Source organism: Pyxicephalus adspersus, chromosome 3, assembly GCF_032062135.1.
Source record: "Pyxicephalus adspersus chromosome 3, UCB_Pads_2.0, whole genome shotgun sequence".
NCBI classification, from domain to species: Eukaryota; Metazoa; Chordata; class Amphibia; order Anura; family Pyxicephalidae; genus Pyxicephalus; species Pyxicephalus adspersus.
The window spans coordinates 79,944,177-79,966,331 of NC_092860.1; the positions used below are offsets into that span (position 1 = coordinate 79,944,177).

The 22,155-nt window shown below is 34.8% G+C and overlaps 1 protein-coding gene across 2 annotated transcripts in view; it reads right to left on the reverse strand.

The window, feature by feature from the left end:
* Positions 1-22,155, reverse strand: part of LOC140326624 (neuronal acetylcholine receptor subunit alpha-7-like) — an 81,768-nt gene that overhangs the window by 35,747 nt on the left and 23,866 nt on the right. Inside the window, exons 2-6 of one of the 2 annotated variants that reach the window (XM_072405392.1) lie at positions 20,124-20,263; positions 11,898-11,942; positions 9,654-9,763; positions 2,608-2,687; positions 1,168-1,335 (exon numbers count right to left, since the gene is read on the reverse strand). In XM_072405392.1, coding sequence (XP_072261493.1) covers positions 1,168-1,335; positions 2,608-2,687; positions 9,654-9,763; positions 11,898-11,942; positions 20,124-20,263 — 543 coding nt within the window. Of the gene's footprint in view, positions 1-1,167; positions 1,336-2,607; positions 2,688-9,653; positions 9,764-11,897; positions 11,943-20,123; positions 20,264-22,155 lie in introns of those variants that run through there. The other variant, XM_072405393.1, reaches the window with a different exon arrangement.

Below are 22,155 nucleotides of genomic sequence, written 5' to 3' on the forward strand. Positions count from 1 at the left end.
TATTCTTCATCCAAGGCGGCAACAAAGCCCTGTGTTTAGTGTGCAAGACACCAACAGCACTTTCAAGCAGTCTAATCTCAAGGGGCATTTCGATGCCAAGCATGCGCACAGGTTCAGAGACTTTCATTGACTTCTACCGCCAGCCGCCACATGCTCAGTTTCCAATGATGTTAGCCCATGCCAAGCGTGTGATTGCAATGTTTGGCAGCACTTATTCATGCGAGCAGGTGTACTCCAAGATGAGGTTTTGTAAGAACAAGTTGCACTCTCAGATCACTGACAATCACCCTTGACAATCACTAACATTCTGTTGCTGAACTCCTCATCATTAGAATCTGATATTGTATCTGTCTCTAAGAACATGCAACATCATGTTCCCATTAATCGTACTGTAATTTTAAATAAAACCCCTTTCCTTGGACATCTTGTTTCTTCTGGCCTAGTGTGCCTTCTTGACCTCCTGAAATGGCCTAGTAGACCAAAAAGTTTGCCGACCCCTGGTTTAGAGGATAGCGGAAACACCAATGTTTTTTTCTCTATTTTCTCTGGAATCTTAAACTAAACTCAAGAAAGGCATAGTATGTGAAAATACCTCCGCCTTCTGTTTAAGGTTGTAGCAGTGTCCCTGACCTCTTTTTCATTCCAGTGTCAGAAGTTAGAAGTAGTTGTAACAGTGTTAGATGAGAAAGAGGAGTGAGCACAGTGCGAACCTTGGTCTTTTTGGTGTAGTTGCCTTGACCATTGCTACAGTGGAGGTCACAGATTTGTACCATTTGGCAGTACTGCCCTGATCACAAAATGATTGTCAGAGAATTCCAAATGCTTTAGGAGATTTACCAGTTCTCATATATGTACTATAGATGTATATTTAGCTTCTTAAACTTTAGCTTTAGTAAGTCAGGTGGAACCGTAGGGTTCAATGGAACACTAATTTTAAGTTGTTCTTCTTCGTTCATGCTTGATGATACCTGTGAAGAATCTGTTGTGCCCTACAGGAAAAGGCACACTTGTTTTCAGTGTTTATGAATGATGATTCATGAAAGATGCAACTCATATAACAAAAAAAGTTGTCCATAGATCTCATGCAATATATTGGAAATAGTTGACATTCTCTTAGTTGCTTAAGGCGTTTCAGTTTTCAAATGATACAAGAAAAAGATTCCTTACCTACTAGATCCCATTCTCCATTGGAAATGTAATTTGAAATATCCGCTTCTAACATTTGTAAGTCAAGTAGCCATCCATTATGAGTCCAAGATCCAAATTTTAATTTGCATCTTTGCACATCAAATGGAAACCACCGCACATCAATATAGCATGTGCTCTTTAAAATTCCTGAAAAAATAAGCAACATAAGTTCAAGTATTTAGTTTGCATTTAAATCTGTTCCTAAAAAAACATGTACTTGCTTAGTGCCTAATATCCTTTACTTGATTTTGAAAATTCAGCACATATAATTGATAATAGGCTACCAACAAACATAGATATCTTGGAGGTGTCAGTGAAAAAGCAGCACTGAGTAGAAGAAAGCTGGGAGCAGATTGGTGTTACCGGGGCTATTGTGAGTGATAAATTGCAGTAAGGGACAGGTGGACAACCGGGAAGCTTTCTCTTTTCTATGACTTCCCTGCAGCAGAATTTAAACTGTTCTTGTGGCTATGCATCTGAGATTGCCTTATACACTAACTCCAGATTCTTCAGAAAACAATCAGGTATGCAAGGCTAGCATTGATCGCTTATATAGTTGGGTTAAAAAAGAAAGTTCATTGAGATCAAACACAACAAGAAAAAAAAAAACTTTACTAGTAAACCTGCATATTCTAGACAGACACAAACATGCACAGTTATACATAAAGTTGTTTCAGAAGGAGACAAAAAAACTTTAAAAGCATTGTTCAGTTTGCTGCAACAGGGGAAAAAGCCTTCCTGATTCCCTAAGGCAGTCGGATATTCTTTGTAGAAATGCATCCAGCTTTTTCTTAAAACAATCTATTATGTTTGCTAAAACGAGTTTCCCAAGGAGAGCAGCTCACAGTCCCTACAACCTCATTAATCATGTATCTGATGGTCATTTATAGTCACATTAAATATATCACTTGTGTTGTAAAGCAAGCTTTTACAAGTATACAAAAGCCAAAAATTATATGCATAATATATAAAAGTTATATCTCCTTGATCCCTTCCTATTGCATAGATAAAAGGCATTTGGTTAAAAGTGAACAGACCAAGGTTAGTTAAACCCTACCACTGTAAACTGTAAAGTCTGCGAGGGGGAGCACTTGAGCCACAAATAAAGGAGCTCCATCAGGGAAGGCAAATTAAGTCTTTTGTTTACTTTATGAGGCTTGTATGTGACATTTTCAATGGATCTTGTATTTGTATTTGTTTTGACAGTCACGCAGGACTATTTAGTTGAAAACATTATAGTTTTAGCAGTAAACATACACAGGGCTCATATCACAGTGCTATAACACCAGGGTAAAGTCACTGTTTTTAAACATTTGATCATAACAACAACATTCCCGTAAATGACAAAATATATGTTTATATTACTGAAACTCATTTATTAAATGTTTATTTGTTGGTGAAATAAAGATTTACACTAACCTGGTGGAATGTATTGACAGGCACCGGAAGAATTGACCAATACATTAGTATGAAAAGTTGCGTCAAATCTTTCATCTGCACTGAAACACAAATTGAAAAAGATATTTTGAAGAGGTGATAGTGATTAGGTGTAATATGTGATAGACCAAAAAGAGAGATAATACATAGCTTTTTCTTCACTTATTTTATATTTTTATCCAATAGTAACATGGACATAAAATGTATGTAAAGCCAAAATCATTTTTTGAGATAAATTGGTGAAAGAGGTAGTAGCTATGTCAGGTTTTATTGCTGTCTGGTCATAACTGAGAATATTTACCCCTACTACTGGTCCTAGAGACAAATTTGCATTGTCAAAGACAGGTATAATTTATAGCTCAGCAAATCCAACCGGCAGCCGATGTCAGCCATAATGTACAGACTGTCATTGGCTGTCAGTTGGGGTAAAAAATGAGAATTAGGGGTTAATTTTTTAGCATTAGGGGTTAGAATTAGGTTTAGGGGGTAAGGTTTAGGAACTAGAGGGAGCCCTACTAAGTCAAAGCCACATAAAATTGTTGCACACATTTGAAGGTCTTCCTATACATTTTATGTTGCAATTGGCTGATCTTCAAACAGTCAAGAGACCGAACTATTTATTTTTATATATATATATATATATAAATATATATATATATATATATATTGTTAAGCTAGTGGGGTCAGCACATGGCAGGACACTAAGGTCCATTTACTGAGGGACAAGCATAACTCAAAAAAGCTTTACTTCAACAAACATTACAAAACAAAAGCAGCTTAGTCTGACTCAGACTCAGGCTCAGACTTTATATGCTCAACATCTAATGTGCAATTGATATCAATATTGATCAGTTTAGAAATTATGTCATACAGTTTGTATATTCTGTTTAGAATTGTGCATAATTCTTAAATACGGCTTCTCACATAACTGAATGTATTCCTAGAATGTGGAGAATTGCATGAAGCACTATTTACTGGATAGTTGAGAAACAAACAAACTTTAAAATATTGCTACACAATTTCCTGAGCAGGCCATACATCTTTCATTAAAAATAACACATGAGATGGGCTATTCCAACATTAAACCTGTCTACATGTATTACAAAAACCCACCCCAAAACACATACATCGCAACATACCACAACACAGAAAGAGATGGCAAAAAGGTCTTTTGCTGCAAATCAATGTGTTAAATCCTAGTAGAGGTTTGACTGTTTGATGCAAAAGTATATGTGCCTACTGAATCTAGTGGGAATGCAGAGCTACTCCCCACATGCAAGAACCCTTAAAATACATACCAAATATTTTTGCAGACATTTCTATTGATGGGTTTGGGTTTTGCTGCAGGCACAAGTTTCGATATCAGTGCACCTTTCTAAATATCAGGTTGTCATCTCCCAAACTTAGCATATACCTGCACATTGTGTTGTGATCCTCTAGTTTGATGTGGCCAGATTGACAAAGTTACCATTTTTTTCTATCAATGCACATCCTAATTAATCATTAGGCTGGTAAAAAGTATTGTCCTAGCTGCTCCATGCACTGATATTGTTTAGGTTGTAATGCAACTGAGCAATAAAGGGTTAAATATCCCACTGAAAAGATTTAAACTTCATTTCTACTCCATTATATTAACCGAAAGTATGACAGGTATCTTACTGTTAACATCAGATGTCTTTCTGCTCTGCGGTATGCAAACAGTGAGATTCTCTCACTGATATAAACCTTGCTGCAGATTAAATTTGGTTTTACCAAAGTAAATCATTAAAGCAAAGGCGATGTTCTAATTGTGAGCCAAATATATGTTGTAAGACTAATTATCTCCTTTCAATTGTACAGATAAACCCACTTCTATTTGTGCTTTGCTTTAGCTCTGGCCTTTTAGGTTTTTCAAAATGATTGAGCAATAAAAACATTAATATTCAGACAGCTTTATAAGTGTCCTTCATGACTCAAAACTAAATTTTCAATTTTATGCTGTAATTTTTGTAAGCCTCTGAATAATTTATATTTAATATGATGAAATGCATCACAGATTGACCTTTTGTCCAAAAGAATAACAACCCTATCCGTTTACTATCTTGTTAGTCATATTTCTAGATTATATATAATTTTTTTTTCTAAAGTACCTAAAACTACCTACAATACTTGCCTACTCAGTCTGCCTGTACATAAACAAATCCTACTTTTACTAAAAGGAAGATAGTTTCAGTCAGTCTTATTAATATTGTTAATAAACAGGATTTATATAGTACCAACATATTACGCAGAGCTGTACAATGAATAGGGGTAGCAAATGACAGACGGATACAGACAGTGACACAGAAGGAGAAGACCCTGGCCCGAAGAGCTTACAATCTAGGAGGTGGGGGAAGTAACAAACAATAGGCTTAAAGATAACCTATGGCTGTGCCCACTCTCCCAGGATGCAGTGCCTAGGCTTGAACAGCCAATGACCAAGCCTAGGCTCTTCACATTGGGGAAAAGCACGAGTCATGAACTCTGTGTAAACTTCAACACTGACCAACAGGAAACCTATATAGTACAAAACAACTGTACTAAAGAACAACAACTGGAACAGACAAACAGAATACCTGGGGATTTGAGAAGCATTTTATCTTTTAACAGTTGTCAGTGGAATAATTTCCCCCACTGGAGGAAAAATTTGCCTGTCCTGCTTGTCCTGTTCTAGTGAACATTTATTGCAATTCATATTTATTACCAAAATATAAGTAAACACTGAAATGTCCCAAGTCTTTGCCTAATAATTCTTCATTTTTACATACAATGTTTCTTGATTGACTTCAGCCACCAAACTTTCCAAGTCAGCAATCAATTATTTGCATCTGAACAGCTTCATGCCAATGGGAAAGCAATATCCCATGGGAGATCAAATTTTCAACCATAGGCAAAGTTTAATGCACAAAGCTGGATGAGGCTACTGACCACTTCACAGAACATTCATCTTGAATTATTCTTCAGGTTGGATGGTGGTGCAGGCAGGGTAGGCCACAGATGTTTTCTAGGTGAATGGAGCCTGATGCAAAGTAGACCACAATAACTTGGGTATGGTCTGTCTATGTAGTGCAACACTAGTGTCCTTGCATTGTACGTCTGTATGGGGGTGTTGTCACAGACTGGTACACTTCTGTCTCTTCTGTTTTTTACTGATACTGATTTCTGTCTCTCCATGCATGGTTATGATTTTGACAATGACAATGAATAATGTTTTTGTGAAACAATAACGTTTTCACATAATACTGAAATGCAAATATGCAATTATCTATTGTAAGTCAAGTTCAATACACTCCTTTAGCATCATCATTAAAAATGAAGATTTCTTTCCTACATTAATCATTTCATTTGTACGTACCCACATTAGCATGACCTTCTTATGCAGTATAAAACTGGAAAGAATAAATCATTTGTGATGGCGCCAAATCTCATATACATCCAAATTACAATTGCCACAAACCTTGTGCTGTGAATAATAGGCTGGACAAATTACCTAATGTGATGTGAAAGCCATCCCGGTCATGCTGTCAACTGTCACAAGCTCCAGATGATAAGCACAGTGATAGTTTTATCAAACTGATTTAATTCATATATCAAGCATGAACAAATAGATCAGCAATTAGAATTACAGCTTTATAGGAACATTCAAATGACAGCTCTGATTATCTAGTGTCAAGTCATATGGATGATCTGCATGGAGCTGGAAAATAATAAATAAAGTACACAAGTAAAGCAATTTACCAGCTAATACCAGTAAACATTAAAAAAATAAAACATTTGACTGGTACATCTCCATATAATACCATCCCTGGTGGTTGCTTTCTGTGTTTGCATTAAAGTGAACCAATGTATTACTTACACGACACTACTGTATTATACAATATCACCAGAAAGCAAAGGCTTTATTACAGCTGTTTATCCTGAGAACATGCAGAAGCTTCAACAGAGATAACCCATTAGACACATGCAGACATAAACACATATGCAAACAGCCAAATACAATACACCAATCTAGTGGGAAAATGGATATAACCATGAATTGGTAATGTGTTTTTTTCTTTTAATATTTACTTTGTAGTAAATATAGCCCCTGAGTAGCCCCGTAGGTAAAAAAAGAATGATTGCTGCAAATGCCCCTGGGCTGACAGTTTAACTGTTTTCTTAATACAGGTATACTTATCACTATCAACTAAGCGCATTGTGTTGCATAATTGATACACTACCAACATGACTGCTTTGTTGAAAAGAAGCTAAACCACTTCCCTAACTAAAAAAAACCCACCACGAAGTAGAAGTTGTTGCTGAAGAGACATGTAAGGACTCTTCTGCAAAAAAAAAAAAAAAAAACTTTTGCTCATGGTGGTATTTTGTTTCTTGCTTACATGTGCCATGCACTGTAAAAGCCCAGCTCTCTATGTTGCACCTCTGTGAAAGGACCCCGATACTGAAATTGATTAAAAAGAATGTTGTGGACCAATGGCGACAGGTTTCTAGACCTCTCATCATTGTAGGGCGAATACAAAAAGGTCAAAGGCAAAAGATCATTACCTATCATTGAAAGTTTAGTATCAACATGGCAAATGGGTAGGGCTAGGCTGAAATATAAAATAGCTAGAATAGATAAGTCTTCTACAAGAATCTGAATGTGATCATCTGGTACCATGAAATCACTTCTACTATGGTACAAATAATAATAAAAGTGCATGTTTGTGTTTATTAATAATATATAATATTATTGTACAAAACGCAGATAGAGAAACCTAAAATTCATTTTTAATCATTGGTGAACAATAGATGAGATTTCACTTGTGGTTAAGTGTAAACTACTTTTATTTGGACATAATATTGCACTAATACTACTACACCAGCCTGTGAAGGTGAGCCATGTTATGTTATTGTATCAGTATAATGTAGCTATAAGATTAGTTCAAGGGTAATATTTGAGGAAGGTTGACATAAAAAGATCAAATATTAAAGCTATGTAGATAAAGCAAAAAAAAAATAGATCTTACACCTGTTGCTCTGTATATAGAGTGCTCTGCCGAAAAGACAAATAGCCGATGCAGTATGTGTCCCTTCTAGTTTGACTGAAAAATCTTTTTTCTCCAACAACAATGATGACTTAAACTCATATACAAAGTATCTGACAGAGCAAAGCTTCATCTCTCTGTCTCATAGCTGTTTTAGGTAGAAAGAAGATTTATAAAAAAAAAAGCCTGAACCAAGCCTGATATGTTTGGTTGGCTTTCAATGGCTAGACGAGCAGAAGCAGATGAAGAAAGACTCATATTTGCTCAGTAAAATATATCTCTGTAAAGCCTGAGGCTGAGAAAACTGTTTATTCAGTAACTATTAATCTTCAAAACCTGTGCTAAAATAGACAATGAATCCAAGCATTCTATCATTTTAAACTGTTTCCTGACATTAGAACCAGTTGCCGAAACAGGAAAGGTAAAAAGCAAGAAAAACACAGATGGGTCACACAACTAGGACAGGGGAATCGAAAACAAATATTATTTAAAAAAAAGTAACATATAGGAGAAACTAGTTCACTTTAAAAGAAAACTGGAAGTAGATACCCAATCAAATTTCACAGTGTACTAACCTATTACTGCCTTTGCTAGCTTTCATCAATTATTTCAACAATTATAAAAACTACGGAAACTGGCCGGAGTAGCCAGTGACAGTTCCATTCCATTGATGCAAAGAATGTGATAGATTGCTTTGGGCAGCTACTCAATTTTTTATCTCATTTTTGTAAATCAACTCTCTGCATATCTCATTCCTTTTTAACTGATTATAGAATATCTGTCATTTTAAAGTTCTCTGCATCTTTTGATGGTTTTCTTCCAAAGCCTTGTACTAGTTTTCTTGCAACTTGCAGCAAATGCTTAATTTACATCCTTCCTTACATTTTGCTTGTGTATTGGTATTCTGTACAAGGCAAGTAGAATTTTATGGCCCTGAGATACAACACGTAGCCATCCTATATTACAAATACAATAAAAAATAATAGAACTGATACTAATACTAGATACTGATACTAAAATATTATGTAGAAAAGCATATTATCTTAGGTTACAATTTTATGGTGCCTAAAGCTTTTGATTGAGATATTTGTTGTATTGCTGGCTATTCTAGATTTTTTTTCTTAAATTTGGCTTATTTTTTTTTTAGTATGATAAACACACAATATTTCTTTTTAAGTTTATTATTGGTTTATCTTTCTGTGTCTCTTTGGTCATGTAAAAGACTACTACTTTTTATGCATCACTCCTAATACTAACTCAAGTCTCAATAGATTAAGAAAATCATTTGCTGAGAACAGACCCAGGCTACCCTGTGTGGCACCATTGGCAAGTAATGGATTGTTCACTCCTCATTCACTGACACTTACTGACCAGACCCAATGGGAATCCTACTTTATCTTACAGGGGGGGGGCAGGGGAATATGAAACAGTCAATACAAGCAAGATCTCCACTAGGTTTATTGAGAGTGAGGCAAAAAAACTAGACCATTCTGTAAACATGGCAAGAAAGCGCACTAATGATGGGTCTAAAGTTCAGCGTTAAACAAATCAGTTTGTCGTTTCAGATTACAATGAAATTAACTGATCCTTGCATTAACATTACTATATATTTGTCTGTTTTCCACCCTAAATATATGAACCACAATAAATATGAGTGTAGTTCTGATATGATAAAACTATTAAAGAAATAATTGATTTTCTTAATGTCAACATTGTGCAATCATCTCACAAACAGGTTGTTTGTGCTGCTTAGCCAACCTAAATGGTATAAATATAAAAAAAAGGTCATAAAACTAAAAAACAGTGTTTTGCCATTAGCCAAATGGCATGCTTTTACTCCTATCATAACTGATTTTCATTAATGCAAAATGCTGTTATAATTAACTGCTACTATAAAAACCATATAAATATGTTGCAGAAAGTAATAGATACATGTTTGTCAGATCTGAAAATACTGCATTACAAAAGTGTCATGTACTTTACCTGTTGTACAACAATATGTCCGGAACCCATATTTGATCGGCTGGAAAACGAAGGGTTTGGACTCCAGGATATTCAGATTGGTCCCACGTCAAATACACATCATTCCAGTACTGGAAAAAAATTGTAAGAATAATGTCAACAATCATCAAATGTATGCTATTTTAGGTATTATAGTTAATAAGAAAGTGCAAGAAGCAATAATGTTTTGCAAAAGGCATTAATTCTCTGCAATAAATTTGACTCACTACAAAACATACCATAAATAACTCAATACTTTGTGATTAAAATGACTGGATGCAAAACGGTCCATATTTAAATAATCCTGCTGCCGAGCCACAAAAAAAAAGGAAGAAAATATGTTATGCCTTTACCTACAAACACCAGGTTAATCAGAGTGTCTGAAGAAAAAATAGTTTGTGTTGCATTTTGCAGTGAATCACACTCATGTTTCTAGGTAAGTATTTACTTCAAATAAAGCAGTATGTTTTTTTGTTTTGTTTTTTTGCAGAATTTTGGTCACCATTTTGGGCTTCAATTTAAAATAAAATTTGCCTGAACACAAAGCTTATTATCTTTTTTTAGCACTTTACATGGTTGTTACATGTATCAATAAGTAAATAAGTAAAAATGTACAACAGTAAATTCATGTGGCAGAAATATATTCAATTTATATTTTTTGTGCTGAACTGTTTTTTTTTGTAAAGTTTCTTGGATACTGCCTTTTTACTGACATCACCTAAAATGCCAGTTGACTGGCTGCTATACTTATCCTCTTACTCAGAACCAGGAGTCACTGACCTGGAACAAGTATGCACTGCAGATAAAAAAAGATTTACCGGTAACTATCCTGATCTGCAAGGCTTCTTCTAGATCAGAGATTCAGATAATACTGGAGATAAAATGTCAGATGTTAAAGTCAGGAATGGCAGGCAGCCTTTTCTTGTTATTTTAAAAGTCAATCCTGTGCTTGGGATCACTTCAGTCATAGCAATTAGACATGCCAAAATGTAATGTACTGCATATCAAGGGTTCTCTTGAGCTGTTTCTTAAGAATAGAGTTGATTTACTTAAGGAATATAGGTTATTTTGAGCAAATAAAATTATCACATTGTAAAAAAATTTTAACTTATCTCAGTGAATCAAATTAAGTTTGCTGCCTTCAACCATCCATACACATGGAAAGCAAAAACCATGTATTTTTTTTTACATTTGCTTAAATGCGATTCTTGCCAAAGGTAATTTATGCAACATTCATTAAGCTAAGTGAAAATTTCGTTGCAAGGCGATCATTCACCTTGGTAAGTAAACAGCCCAAACGCATTTAGTAAATCCACCCCAATGTATTGCACTATACTTTACATAATAATTTATCGCCTTGCAGGTTTTATAATACAGCAGCTACAAATGATACAATGAATTATCTTCAAAAAAGAAGTATAACAAAGATGTAGCTAGCATTAAAAAAACAGCTTCCAGTAGCTTTTTAACAAAAAATATACACAAAGGCCAATTTCAGACTTCCAATTACTTCTAGCCAGGTGCATTGCTGTGCAGGTGTGGTGTGGAAGTGATTTGTTGCTTATGGCTGTGTGATTGTTTTTCCTCCTTTGTTGATCTGTGGTACAGTTTTTCACTTCTGGGTTCCTAGCGGCAGTTTGTTATGCATCTGGGAATGACCTACTATGGGGTTTGTAAATTCAAGTGTGAAAGGGGCCTTAACCTCGAGAAGGATTCACTAATTAAGCTCTGGTAAGTGTAAATAGGAAAAACAGAGATGTGAAGAGGAACAAAGTGTTTTGTATCTGCTCTAGTGGCTGATGTTGGAAAGTTTGACGATACAAATACTCAACCTTCCTAATTGATGTCTTCAGAAGCCCACATCTATAACAAAAAAAGCTGGGAAAAGCTGTGTCATCACAAAGCTGGTTAGCATATAGACAAAGAAACAATTCACTTTCTCGGTCATTTAATAATTAAAAAGAACCCCAAACCACAAGACTGAGTTCCATTTTACATGTTTGAATTACAATAAAACATGCAGGTGCTGCTCTAGGTTCCCATGTGATGCAACCTAATGTCCTCTCTCACAGGCGTAATTTATGTTGTACTAAAATAAATAGCATTTCTAAATAAGTTATATATAAGAGCTTGAAAATAAAGTGTTTATTAAGATTTGTGCTGAACTCTTCATCCATTATTGTAAGCAAACTCTGAAGACATAAATGACAGTAAAGCTGTACTTACTATCTGAAGCCATGCATTTGTAATCAAGACTTGATTCTTTTCATCCTAAGAGAATCAAACACATTTAGAAGATTAGTCAATATTTCATAACTGGTATGAATAGCAATCTTTAGTACTTATTTTTCATTTTTCAATCCCAATTTGTTGGGTTGATAGCAGAACACCATGTAACAGGATATCGAAAGAAAACATATCATAAAAGAAAAATATAGCCTGTTGTAATGACCTTCTTACTTCACTACTATCACCGTCACTGATGCACAACGAATATGCAGATAAGGACTTTCCCCAAACTTTCCAGGTATTCATTTTGCTTGGGCAGCTCGTGTGAATTACAGAAAAGATTGTGCACAGGCAGGTACGTTTTTTTTTAATGCAGAATAAATATCACCTTTCTGCAATAAAGCCTACCAGCTCACAATGATGTTACCCATTTTGTCCCTAACATTGAAATAGAAACAGGACACAGAAGAAGTCATTCTTATTCACACTCTGCTTTCTCCTTCTGTCAACTTCATCCTTTTCAGCATATTTGCATGCAGCGCACCTCTTAGGCTCCCATTATGCTGCCCCTATGATAGACACTTATAATAGAAGAGGTAAGAGATTATTTTTACCATGTAAATGCTTCTGTACAGAAGATCACAAGAGTCTAAACTGATTAGTTTAATTAACTAAATTTAAAAAACTCAATCTATAACAAAAATAGATACAATATACAATATAAAAGGTATATTAGCTATACCAGCAGCAGCTTTTTTATTTAGAATATGTGGAAAAAATGATAACTGAAAATACCCTAGGCAGTGTTATAGTCGCAGTCATCATTTTTCTGGATAGTATAGTCTGTATGGAAATGTGCAGTACATTAGCTTTTTTTGTTTACTGATAAAAAGCAAAATTAAAAAAAAAACATTCAAATACTATTTTTACATTTATCAATAACATGCAAATATAACAATACAATATGTTTTGCAACAGAAGCTCAATAAAACATTGTATTGTTATAGAAGGGGAAAGATGCTATACTTTTTTTCAAATGAATACATCCATTCATTCAAAAACATTAAACATTACTAATTTAATAAATCTACTCAAAATAGAACAATCCAGGAACAAATAAATAAATGAAGGCTGATTTGTACATTTCAATAGCGCATAAAAAAAAAGTTAAATACTATGAAACACACACTATGATTCCCTTTAATTTTACTGAATACTTTAATGGTTATGGTTAATTTTTTTTTTTTTTTTTTTAGAAAATTAAATTTTATATTTAAGGTTTAGTCCAGTACAGAACAATTATGGTCTTAGTTGTTTAAAGGAATTTCCAGTTTACATTTTTTATCAGTTTCTAACAGACAAAATAGAATTTTCTTCCTACGGTATCTTTTATACAACAAGGAGATGGCACTTATTGTACATCCAGCTCCTAAAAATACCGGATAGCAGAGGGGATTATTCTTCAAAGCAGAATTCTGATATAAAATAGTAGAAATTTCAAATATGATTTTGTGTGAACCAGGATCTTTGGTGGGGTCCCACATATTATTTTTGTGTGCCTATATTGTTACTGGCAGAACAGTCTTTTTTTTTTAAGTATTTGGGGTGTTGCACATTCCACAGCTGGAGGAGTGGGAGTTGCTGCGCACAGAATGCTTTAGGGTAGTGTTTCTCAACTTTTTAATATGGGAAAACTCCTGAAATAAGTTTTAGGTCTCAGGGAACTCTTACTAATGTTTATGATATCTTCAATTCACAATATTGCCTGGTGGTCAATAGGATGAATGCCTCTTGCTGGACAGTGGGAAGAATGTCACCCTTACAGACAGCCAAATAGAAAATGTATCAGTTAAACTGACCTGAGAGGTACAAATCGCTCATTCCTTAAGGAGCCCTTAGCAATTTCTAGAGGAACCCTAAGCTTCCACAAAACCCTGGTTGATATTAACTGCTTTAGGATGTTGATGGACTTTGGTCTTTTTCTGAGATATTACAGTGCTGTATTAATGTTAGACACACATCAGATATCTGTCGCTGGAAATGAACTTCTGTGATTATTTCCAGTGACAGGAGAACAAAAAAACGCTGTACAGACCGTGTTGTTCCTTTCTATTGTAAGGGAAGGAGGGACAGGTGGCACCTTGCCACACTCTTCTCCATAGGAAAGTACAATGGTTGTCCCTGCTCAGTCACTGATCCACAACCATTTGTCTTGTGGGACAACCGTCTAGCTTGGGTACATAGCAATTTATTGACATGCACATTTGATTGCAATTAGGTGGGTTTTCCATTTTCAAAGGTTTATACTGTATTGCAAATCCTGTCTCAAGTGAATATAAGCCTGTCAAGAAAGCAATAATGTCAAAATTATTGTTTTCATTACAGTTAGGATTTATAAATTTAGTTAAAAAAAGTAGTAAATTAGGTTATCAAACTATCATCAAAACTATCATCAACTATCAACTATCATCATTTGGTTATCAAACAAATAAAATTGTATTGGGCATTAAAAAGCTTTCAAACATGTTGTTAGAGGCATGTTCAGGTTAAAAGAAAGATGATGTAATGGGTATACTTTTTTTCCAAAACCAGCAAAGGACTATAGAGAGAAAATCTATAACTCATGCTGGAGATTCATGCTATGAACAGCAGGGTGAATTTAACGATGGACCTAATTTTAGGAAGTTCATTCGTCTCTACTAAACTTCCAATTTTTGAATAAATTAAAAATAAGATACATTAAAAAGTCGGACACTGTCTATTGCTGATAACATAAATTAAAAAATGTTTTTTAACATGCAATGCTAATAACATGCAAAAATGATCTACATTTAGAATAGAAGACTTTCACACAGAATGAGCTTAATAAAAATAGCAGGGCTTAGTTTAATCGTAAGATAGTACAGTGACAATAAAGTAAAAGACAACATGCTCACTGTATTTACTGTGACTTGAACTATAACAATATAGTGGGGATTAATATGTATTTAAACTATGTTAAGTCGAGCAAACAAAAGTAATATTGTAAAAATAAAGCAATCTTGTCTCAAAATGTAAGCAAATTTGTGGGGACATGGGTAATGATTTTGGCATGATAAAGCAAAGCTAGCATTATATAACCTATGGTTACTTCACTTTTCACAATGCTATGGAATAAAATAAGCTAAGCGTTAATAATGTTATGTAAAAAGTCTTTTAAATAACAGATGGTATTGGTATGGAACTGCTCACATAAAAAAAGCATTTCAAGTGGTAGACAGGATTCACCCTCAGGCACCAGCACTTAGCTTACCGAAATCTTCCTAATAATATGAAAATTTGCACAATTGCATTTTAAAATGGAAATACTGTACATTGTAACAATAATTTAGTTTTTAATCATTCTGAAATGATATAAAACAGTGTATCATGATTTTTATGATACAACTCATCTGTAAATATTCTTTATTATTTTGAATCCAGATGGATTTCAAACAACAAAGGTGGGATCAAAGAAACAGTGGCTTCTTGCATCCAAAATTTTAGCACCAGCAGTTTGCAGTAGCCATTAAAAAAATTCAGAAAAATTGCATTGCATTGTCTTAGAATAAACACCTACACACAATAGGACAAGAACTGAAATCAGCAATTGATTGTTAGGCATAACAATAGGCATAAAAAAATGTGCATTGGGGTATTAAATGACACAAAGCCCTTCTTACTTAAAAAGACATTTTTCTGAGTGATGATTGTAGTGGCAGGAGATTGGCAGTAAATTTAGCAGAGGCACTAGAGGGTGCCTAGTATGGCGTAAGGACCACATTTTTCCTTTACTCTTTATAACAGGTTTGCTTTAAAGAAAGACTATCACCTTGCCTGTTCAAAGCAAAGGAAATAAAAGCTACAATTCTTCTGAGTCACTAATGTTTAACTTGGTAGCAATTACCCCACTGAAGCCAAGACCACAACCTCCTTTATGCTTTATTGTGTGTGGAATATTCGCATTCTTCCCTTTTTTGCCTATCAATTACCCTCAAGAAAATTTTACTAAGCCCCTGAAGATGCAGAAAATAACTGACAGTGAAATGCTTTGGGCATCTTTGTGAAAAAATTTTTTTTGGGAATACTAGTTACACAAAATTAAGAAACAAACCATATTTGAAGGAAATATATCAGAATTATTAATTATTAATGCAGACATTGTAAAAATTTGCTTAATGTTGTTTATTCAATACAATGTTTCTAAATTGATGCTGTAAATAAAATGAGTTTCCTTGCTATTAAATGCCCATTGCCATCCCATCTATCTTACCACAAACCTCTACCTTCCACTTTCAGTACAAAATTTGGGATGTGCCTGGGCTTTTGTATCGTTATATAATAAGCAAACTATGTTTCTATTTTATTAGGCACAGCTAACAAAGTGTATGTAAGCCTGTACGCCACAGAATTGTTACATAGTCAATAAAAACATTGTTCAGTTTTGCCATACATAGTTACATAGTCAGGTTAAAAAAAAGACGTAAGTTCATAAAGTTCAAAGAATAGGGAAATAAACATATCCCAGATATAATACCCTATGAACATAGTTGGTCCAGAAGAAGGCAAAAAAAAAACCATGGTACAATTTGCTCCAACAGGGGAAAAAAATTCCTTACTGATTCCATGAGGCAATTGGATGTTCCCTGGATCAACAGTCTCTGCTATCCTTACTCTAAAATGTTAATATCCAGATAAATTATGTTCTTCTAGAAAATCATCCAGCTTTTTTTAAAGGAATCTATAGAACTTACTGAAACTACTTCCTGAGGCACAGACCTTACAATGAAGAATCCCTTCCTTATTCCTCCAGATGCAAAGAGTGCCCACTAATCATTTGTAATGATCTCAAAGTAAATAATCGGGGAGAGAGTTCTCTAAATGGACCATTTATATATTTATAAAGGGTGATCATATCCCCTTTTTATCATATTAAACTTCTCTTCTCGAGGCAGAATAGATTCAGTTCAGCTAATCTCTCCTCATAGCTATGCACCTTCATTCCTTTTATTAGTTTAATTTCCCTAATAAAAAGGAATTTAGAACAAGGTGGGTGTTCTATTTCAAAACACAGGCTGCGCCCCTCACAGCTAACGAAGAGAATTTTAATTTGGAGGTCACAAAAGATTATAGAAGAAAACAAATCACTTTTACAATGGCCACTTCTCACAGGTACACCAATTTTCTCTCAAGGTTGCTAAAACCTAACAAACTTATGTCAATATAAAATAACAACCAGATGGGTCCTTGTTTTCTCACTGCTCTTGAGGTAATAAATATACAGTTCATGGCCTCCTGAGTGGTGAGATTTTTCTTACTGTAGGAGGAAGGACATGTTAAAGATTTAGTTAGAACTGGAAGCCCCAAAGAGGCATTTCCAGCAATACTAACTGGCATTGTCTAAAAAAGGAGAGTTAGGGCATATGTGGTCCTGTTGCGCAGATCTGTATAGCACATAAATCCCAAAAATGCTATTTTCCCTGAGGATCCCCCAAGATGGCCTAAGCCTTCTTAGTGCACAGCCAGGTAAAAATAGGTAAGAAGATATATTTTCTTGTATGATTTCTTCCTAAAGTAAATCTGGCTGGGTTAAGGACATGCAGTTATACTTAACAACGGCTTGGTCTAGTTGTCTCCCCAGCACATTGGTCTATTTTAGGTAAAATTTTGCCTCCCTGTCTAAATAGGGAGGACACCCGAGAAGATGACTTTTTACTGAAACTACATTATTTTTGTCTTTTACTTTGAAGAACACTCCTGGTTAGCATTGGCTGTGAAACATGTTGAGAGCATGGTTTGGATATCTTTTATATATAACTTATTTCATATTATTGTATACATACTAATTAGGAGAATTAGAAGTACATTTTGTTTGATGTTTAACATACCAAGTTGGCATACCCATGCAATTTTACTTATTTAGATTCTTTACTAAAAAGACAATTTATTCCAAGTGACTCTATAGGCCTGATTTATTAAAGCTCTCCAATGCTGGATAGGTTACACTTTCATCAGTGAAGCTGGGTGATCCAGCAAACTTGGCAATGCTTTCTCTAAATTAATTTGCAATTTGTATGAGTGCATAACAACAACTTTTTTGGATTGATCTAAAGTTGCAGATAATGAAAATAGAAGCCTAGTATTAAGTTCATGTTATAGCATTTTAGGACTATTTATTCCCAGCATATACACAGCAAATTGGTATTTACAATCTCGTCCCAGAGCTGTTGCATTGCCTAAATGTCCAACAATCATCTAACATCTATACAAAATCTATGGTAAGCTTTATACTTTAAAATGATGATACAGTTAATTAAATAAAGCGTCACTCAAGGATAAACTTGTATATGAATACACAAATCGTAAAATTTGCAAGTGAACTATGAACAAAAAGTAACTACACATTTTAAATGTATATTTTATCTATCTCTGGTGAACTTGAACCTAAATGATGAGCTTAATAAACAGATAAATTTTAAGGTATTAGTAAAAAGTGCTATTATCTTCTATGGTGTTGTATGATATCAGTAAAGTGTAATCAAAATACAATACAATTAATTATAATTAGCCAAAATAATTAACCCACAAAAACATAAAATAAAATGTAATTAGGAGTACAAAAAAAAGTTATTGTATTAAATCATGTAACGCAACTCTTTACTACAGTTCTGTATAATTTAATTAATGAAATTATTAATAAGACACAAATGGAAACTATTTGTATTTGTAAATATAGTAATAAAATTTTACCTTAAAAGGCTGGCCTGTAAAATTATCATTTGCTGAATATCTTTATACACAATACAATCATCTGTAATGTTTTGGTATTTTAAGGGGGTAAAGGTATATACAGGCCAATATTGGAGTACAATGCACATGTTACTGCAATCATGTGAAAATCTTATTCTGTATCAAGAAAACAATAATGCAATTATTACTGCTACAGAGTTAAGCCTACATCGCCTTTTTTAAATATTAACCCATTAGAAGAATATCACCATTTCAGAACAAAATATTACATATTGTAGCCCATTGTAGTGGCTTTATTAGTTTTCCAACACTGACCCCCCTCACCTACACACACTCACACATTCACACACTTACACACACCTCTTTGAGCTGATGAATCTGCAGCTAACACTTTTCATCATCAAAATAAAACAGGCACTCACTGAACTGTATGTACAGAGGAGCAATGGTACCACCTTAAATCAGAATGAGTGATAATTGAGAAACACTTCTTCTGATCTTCTTCACACAGGGGTGTTTTATAGTCCACAGATAAATGCTGGATTATGAAGTTACAAGGTCAATAGAATTCTAGCAGAATTATTAGGTATTGTCCTTTACGTCCAGAAAATGTTCTTTGCTTGAAAATATAAGAAATGCAGCCACCAAATTCAAAGACAGCTAAGGTTCAATAAATTCTTTTTTTGGTTATTAGACTTTAATTGAGTCAATGTGGCTTGGCAAAGGTTTACACAATATTATGCAATAATACAATACTATTCCTAAATGATCAATTACATTGTTAATCAAGATATTAAATAAACTTTAACAGAATGTTGGATAAACAATGTGTTATTTTTTCAGTTTTATCTCTAGGATATTTGTTAATCCCACTTGGCCTGGATATGAGAACAGATTCGTAGAAGTGATATAAAGTTGCAGAATGATTGCACTGAAGAATCTAATGCACAGGAAAGCGGCAAACCCTCTTTAATAGCAGGGTCTGTACAGTGGATTGGTTTTTTTTTCAACATTTCTGTAATAATATAAATTCATTTTAAAATGATGACCTTAAAATTCAGTTCAAGAGATTTTTAACCTCAACTTGAATTTCCTATTTGGAAAGCAGGTGTACATGCAGCTGTGTTAGAGAAAAGGTTGTTCAATATGCACTATGGGATTTTCTGAACCATAGTTTATGTTAATGACCATTAGTCCAAGAGGATATTCATGCTCACACAACTCTAATTACAAAACATTTCCATAAAGATGTTTGTGAATATGTAAACAAGTTTGACTGCAAGATTCGCTGTAATTACCAATTAGGAATTTAACCGTCAGCATCGCAATAACAGCAGAAAGCAAAATAAAAATGATTTTGTCAGCAGTTTCTTAATAAAAATAAATCGATAGAATAATTTTCATTTCCTCTGTCTTTTTTGTAGGTGATAGAACAGAAAATTAAGTTTTACTTACCACATCAATTATTTGCAGAAGAGAAAGTTGTAGCTCTACAAGTAAAGGCTGTGAGTCATTCATCACAGGTCTTTCAAGGCGATTGTAGTTTCTTAGAAGTTCTCTGTAAAGTTTCCTTTGGTATTCACCTTGATGGGAACCTTTGAAGACAATAAGGTTTTTTATTACAATTTATAATATATCATATATATTTATTCTAATGTTTAAAGGGGTTTAGGTCATGTGAAATGATACTTATTTTGATCTTTATATTTCAAAGGGTGATTACACGGAAAATGGGATACAGTATTTCAGAGTGGGGTGTGCACTGTTGGGCTGAATCACTCATTTTATATAATAGATTTTAGATATTCTCAATGTCATTCCCATTAGAGTGTGTGAGCTTGTGTCAATGTTATTAGTTTGACATCAGCTAGAGATGCGTCTGCACTCACTCAGTATTTATTGACATTTATAAGTGCATTTGACCTGCAGTTGAACATATGTGAGGTACCTAAAGTGTTTTTTCAGTTTCATAGGCTTTCATTGGAATGCAACAAACGTGATTGTGAACACAGGCCCAGCACCTTTGGAAGTTAGATGGGGATGCCTGGTATCTCCTGTAGATTTGTGCATGTAAAGTTTTGGCAATTCAGTAAGGGCAGCATAATACAAACTGCAGATGGGTGTAGTTGGGTTTTCAGCACTGTCCTTCAAAATTAAATGTTAAGTAGGGTGTAATGGAGCTTGCATTCAACCAGAACTGAAGGGTCCATTTTGGTTAGATAAAGTTTAAATATATTTATCTAGCTGTAAAACAAAAATTTTGAATCAATGTCAATTTTAACATTTACATTTTTGTTTGGTAAGAAAATAAGATGTGAGAAGGGACAAAAGATATTGAGAATGTGAGTTCTTATACTGCCCTCAAAGTACGTAAAGTAGGTACCATATATACTCTAATATAAAATGAGATTTTTCGCCTAGAACTATTATTAGAAAAATAATCTTGGTTTACACTTTGGTCACACCAGTAGATGGTGCTGTGTCCTCATATAAAGTGTTTAACCTATTATTAAGGAAGTTTTTGCACACTTTTCACACAGTGCCATCTATTGGTGGCTAACAACAATGAACAATAGGTTAATTAAGAGCAAATAACCTGAAAAAAAGGAGAAAAAAGGATATGCAGACTGAGCCCATATATTATTAGTGTTATGCAAGCGGATGTGGACACACTGTGCCGCTGACTGGGTATACTCCGGAGGGGCGTGACTAAGCCGCTACCAGGTCTTCACTAGAGCCCCTAATGGTGAGGATAGGCTTGGGCTGCGGGGTAGCTGCCAGGTGCCACTCCAGAGCAATCCCCAGGCCAGTGGCAGCTGACCACAGAAGTCAGGAAACCCGGTGCAAGCACCAAGGGGCTTGCGTGACCAAGAAGTCCAGAAACAAGGATCCAAGGTCAGGGTCAGGCGGCAATCAGGCAAAGTCCAAAAACGTAATCCAAGGTCAGGGTCAGGCAGCAAACAGGCTAAGTCCAAAAACATAATCCGAGGTCAGGGTCAGGCAGCAAACAGGCTAAATCCAAAAACGTAAGCAAGGTCCGGTGCACAGCAAAGCAAAAAGAGTAAACACCTTTGCACTAGGAGATACGCAAAGTAAAACCTTGACATTGCTCAGCCAACTTCCTGTAGTAGGAGGTGCCTTTAAATACCTGTAGAAAACCAGCCATAGGCTGTAGAAAACAGAGGGCGTGTGTGTGTTACCTCATAGATTAGGAGAGACACACCCACGCCAGCTCAAACACCAGAGCAAGTCTCCAGCAGGGAGGAAAGCCAGGAATGGAACACAGGTAGTGGGGTTACCTGAAAGATAGGACCCGGCGCCCGTGCCTGCAATTAGGAGCAGCGGCACCGGCACGACCTGCAGTGCTAACAATTAGTTTTCCCACTTTTAAATAAATGTTTAGAAAATAACACACCATGAATGTATTTAATTATGATTCCTGATGTTATTGGTATTTCTGTTGATTACTGTTTTGAATCTTACTAGT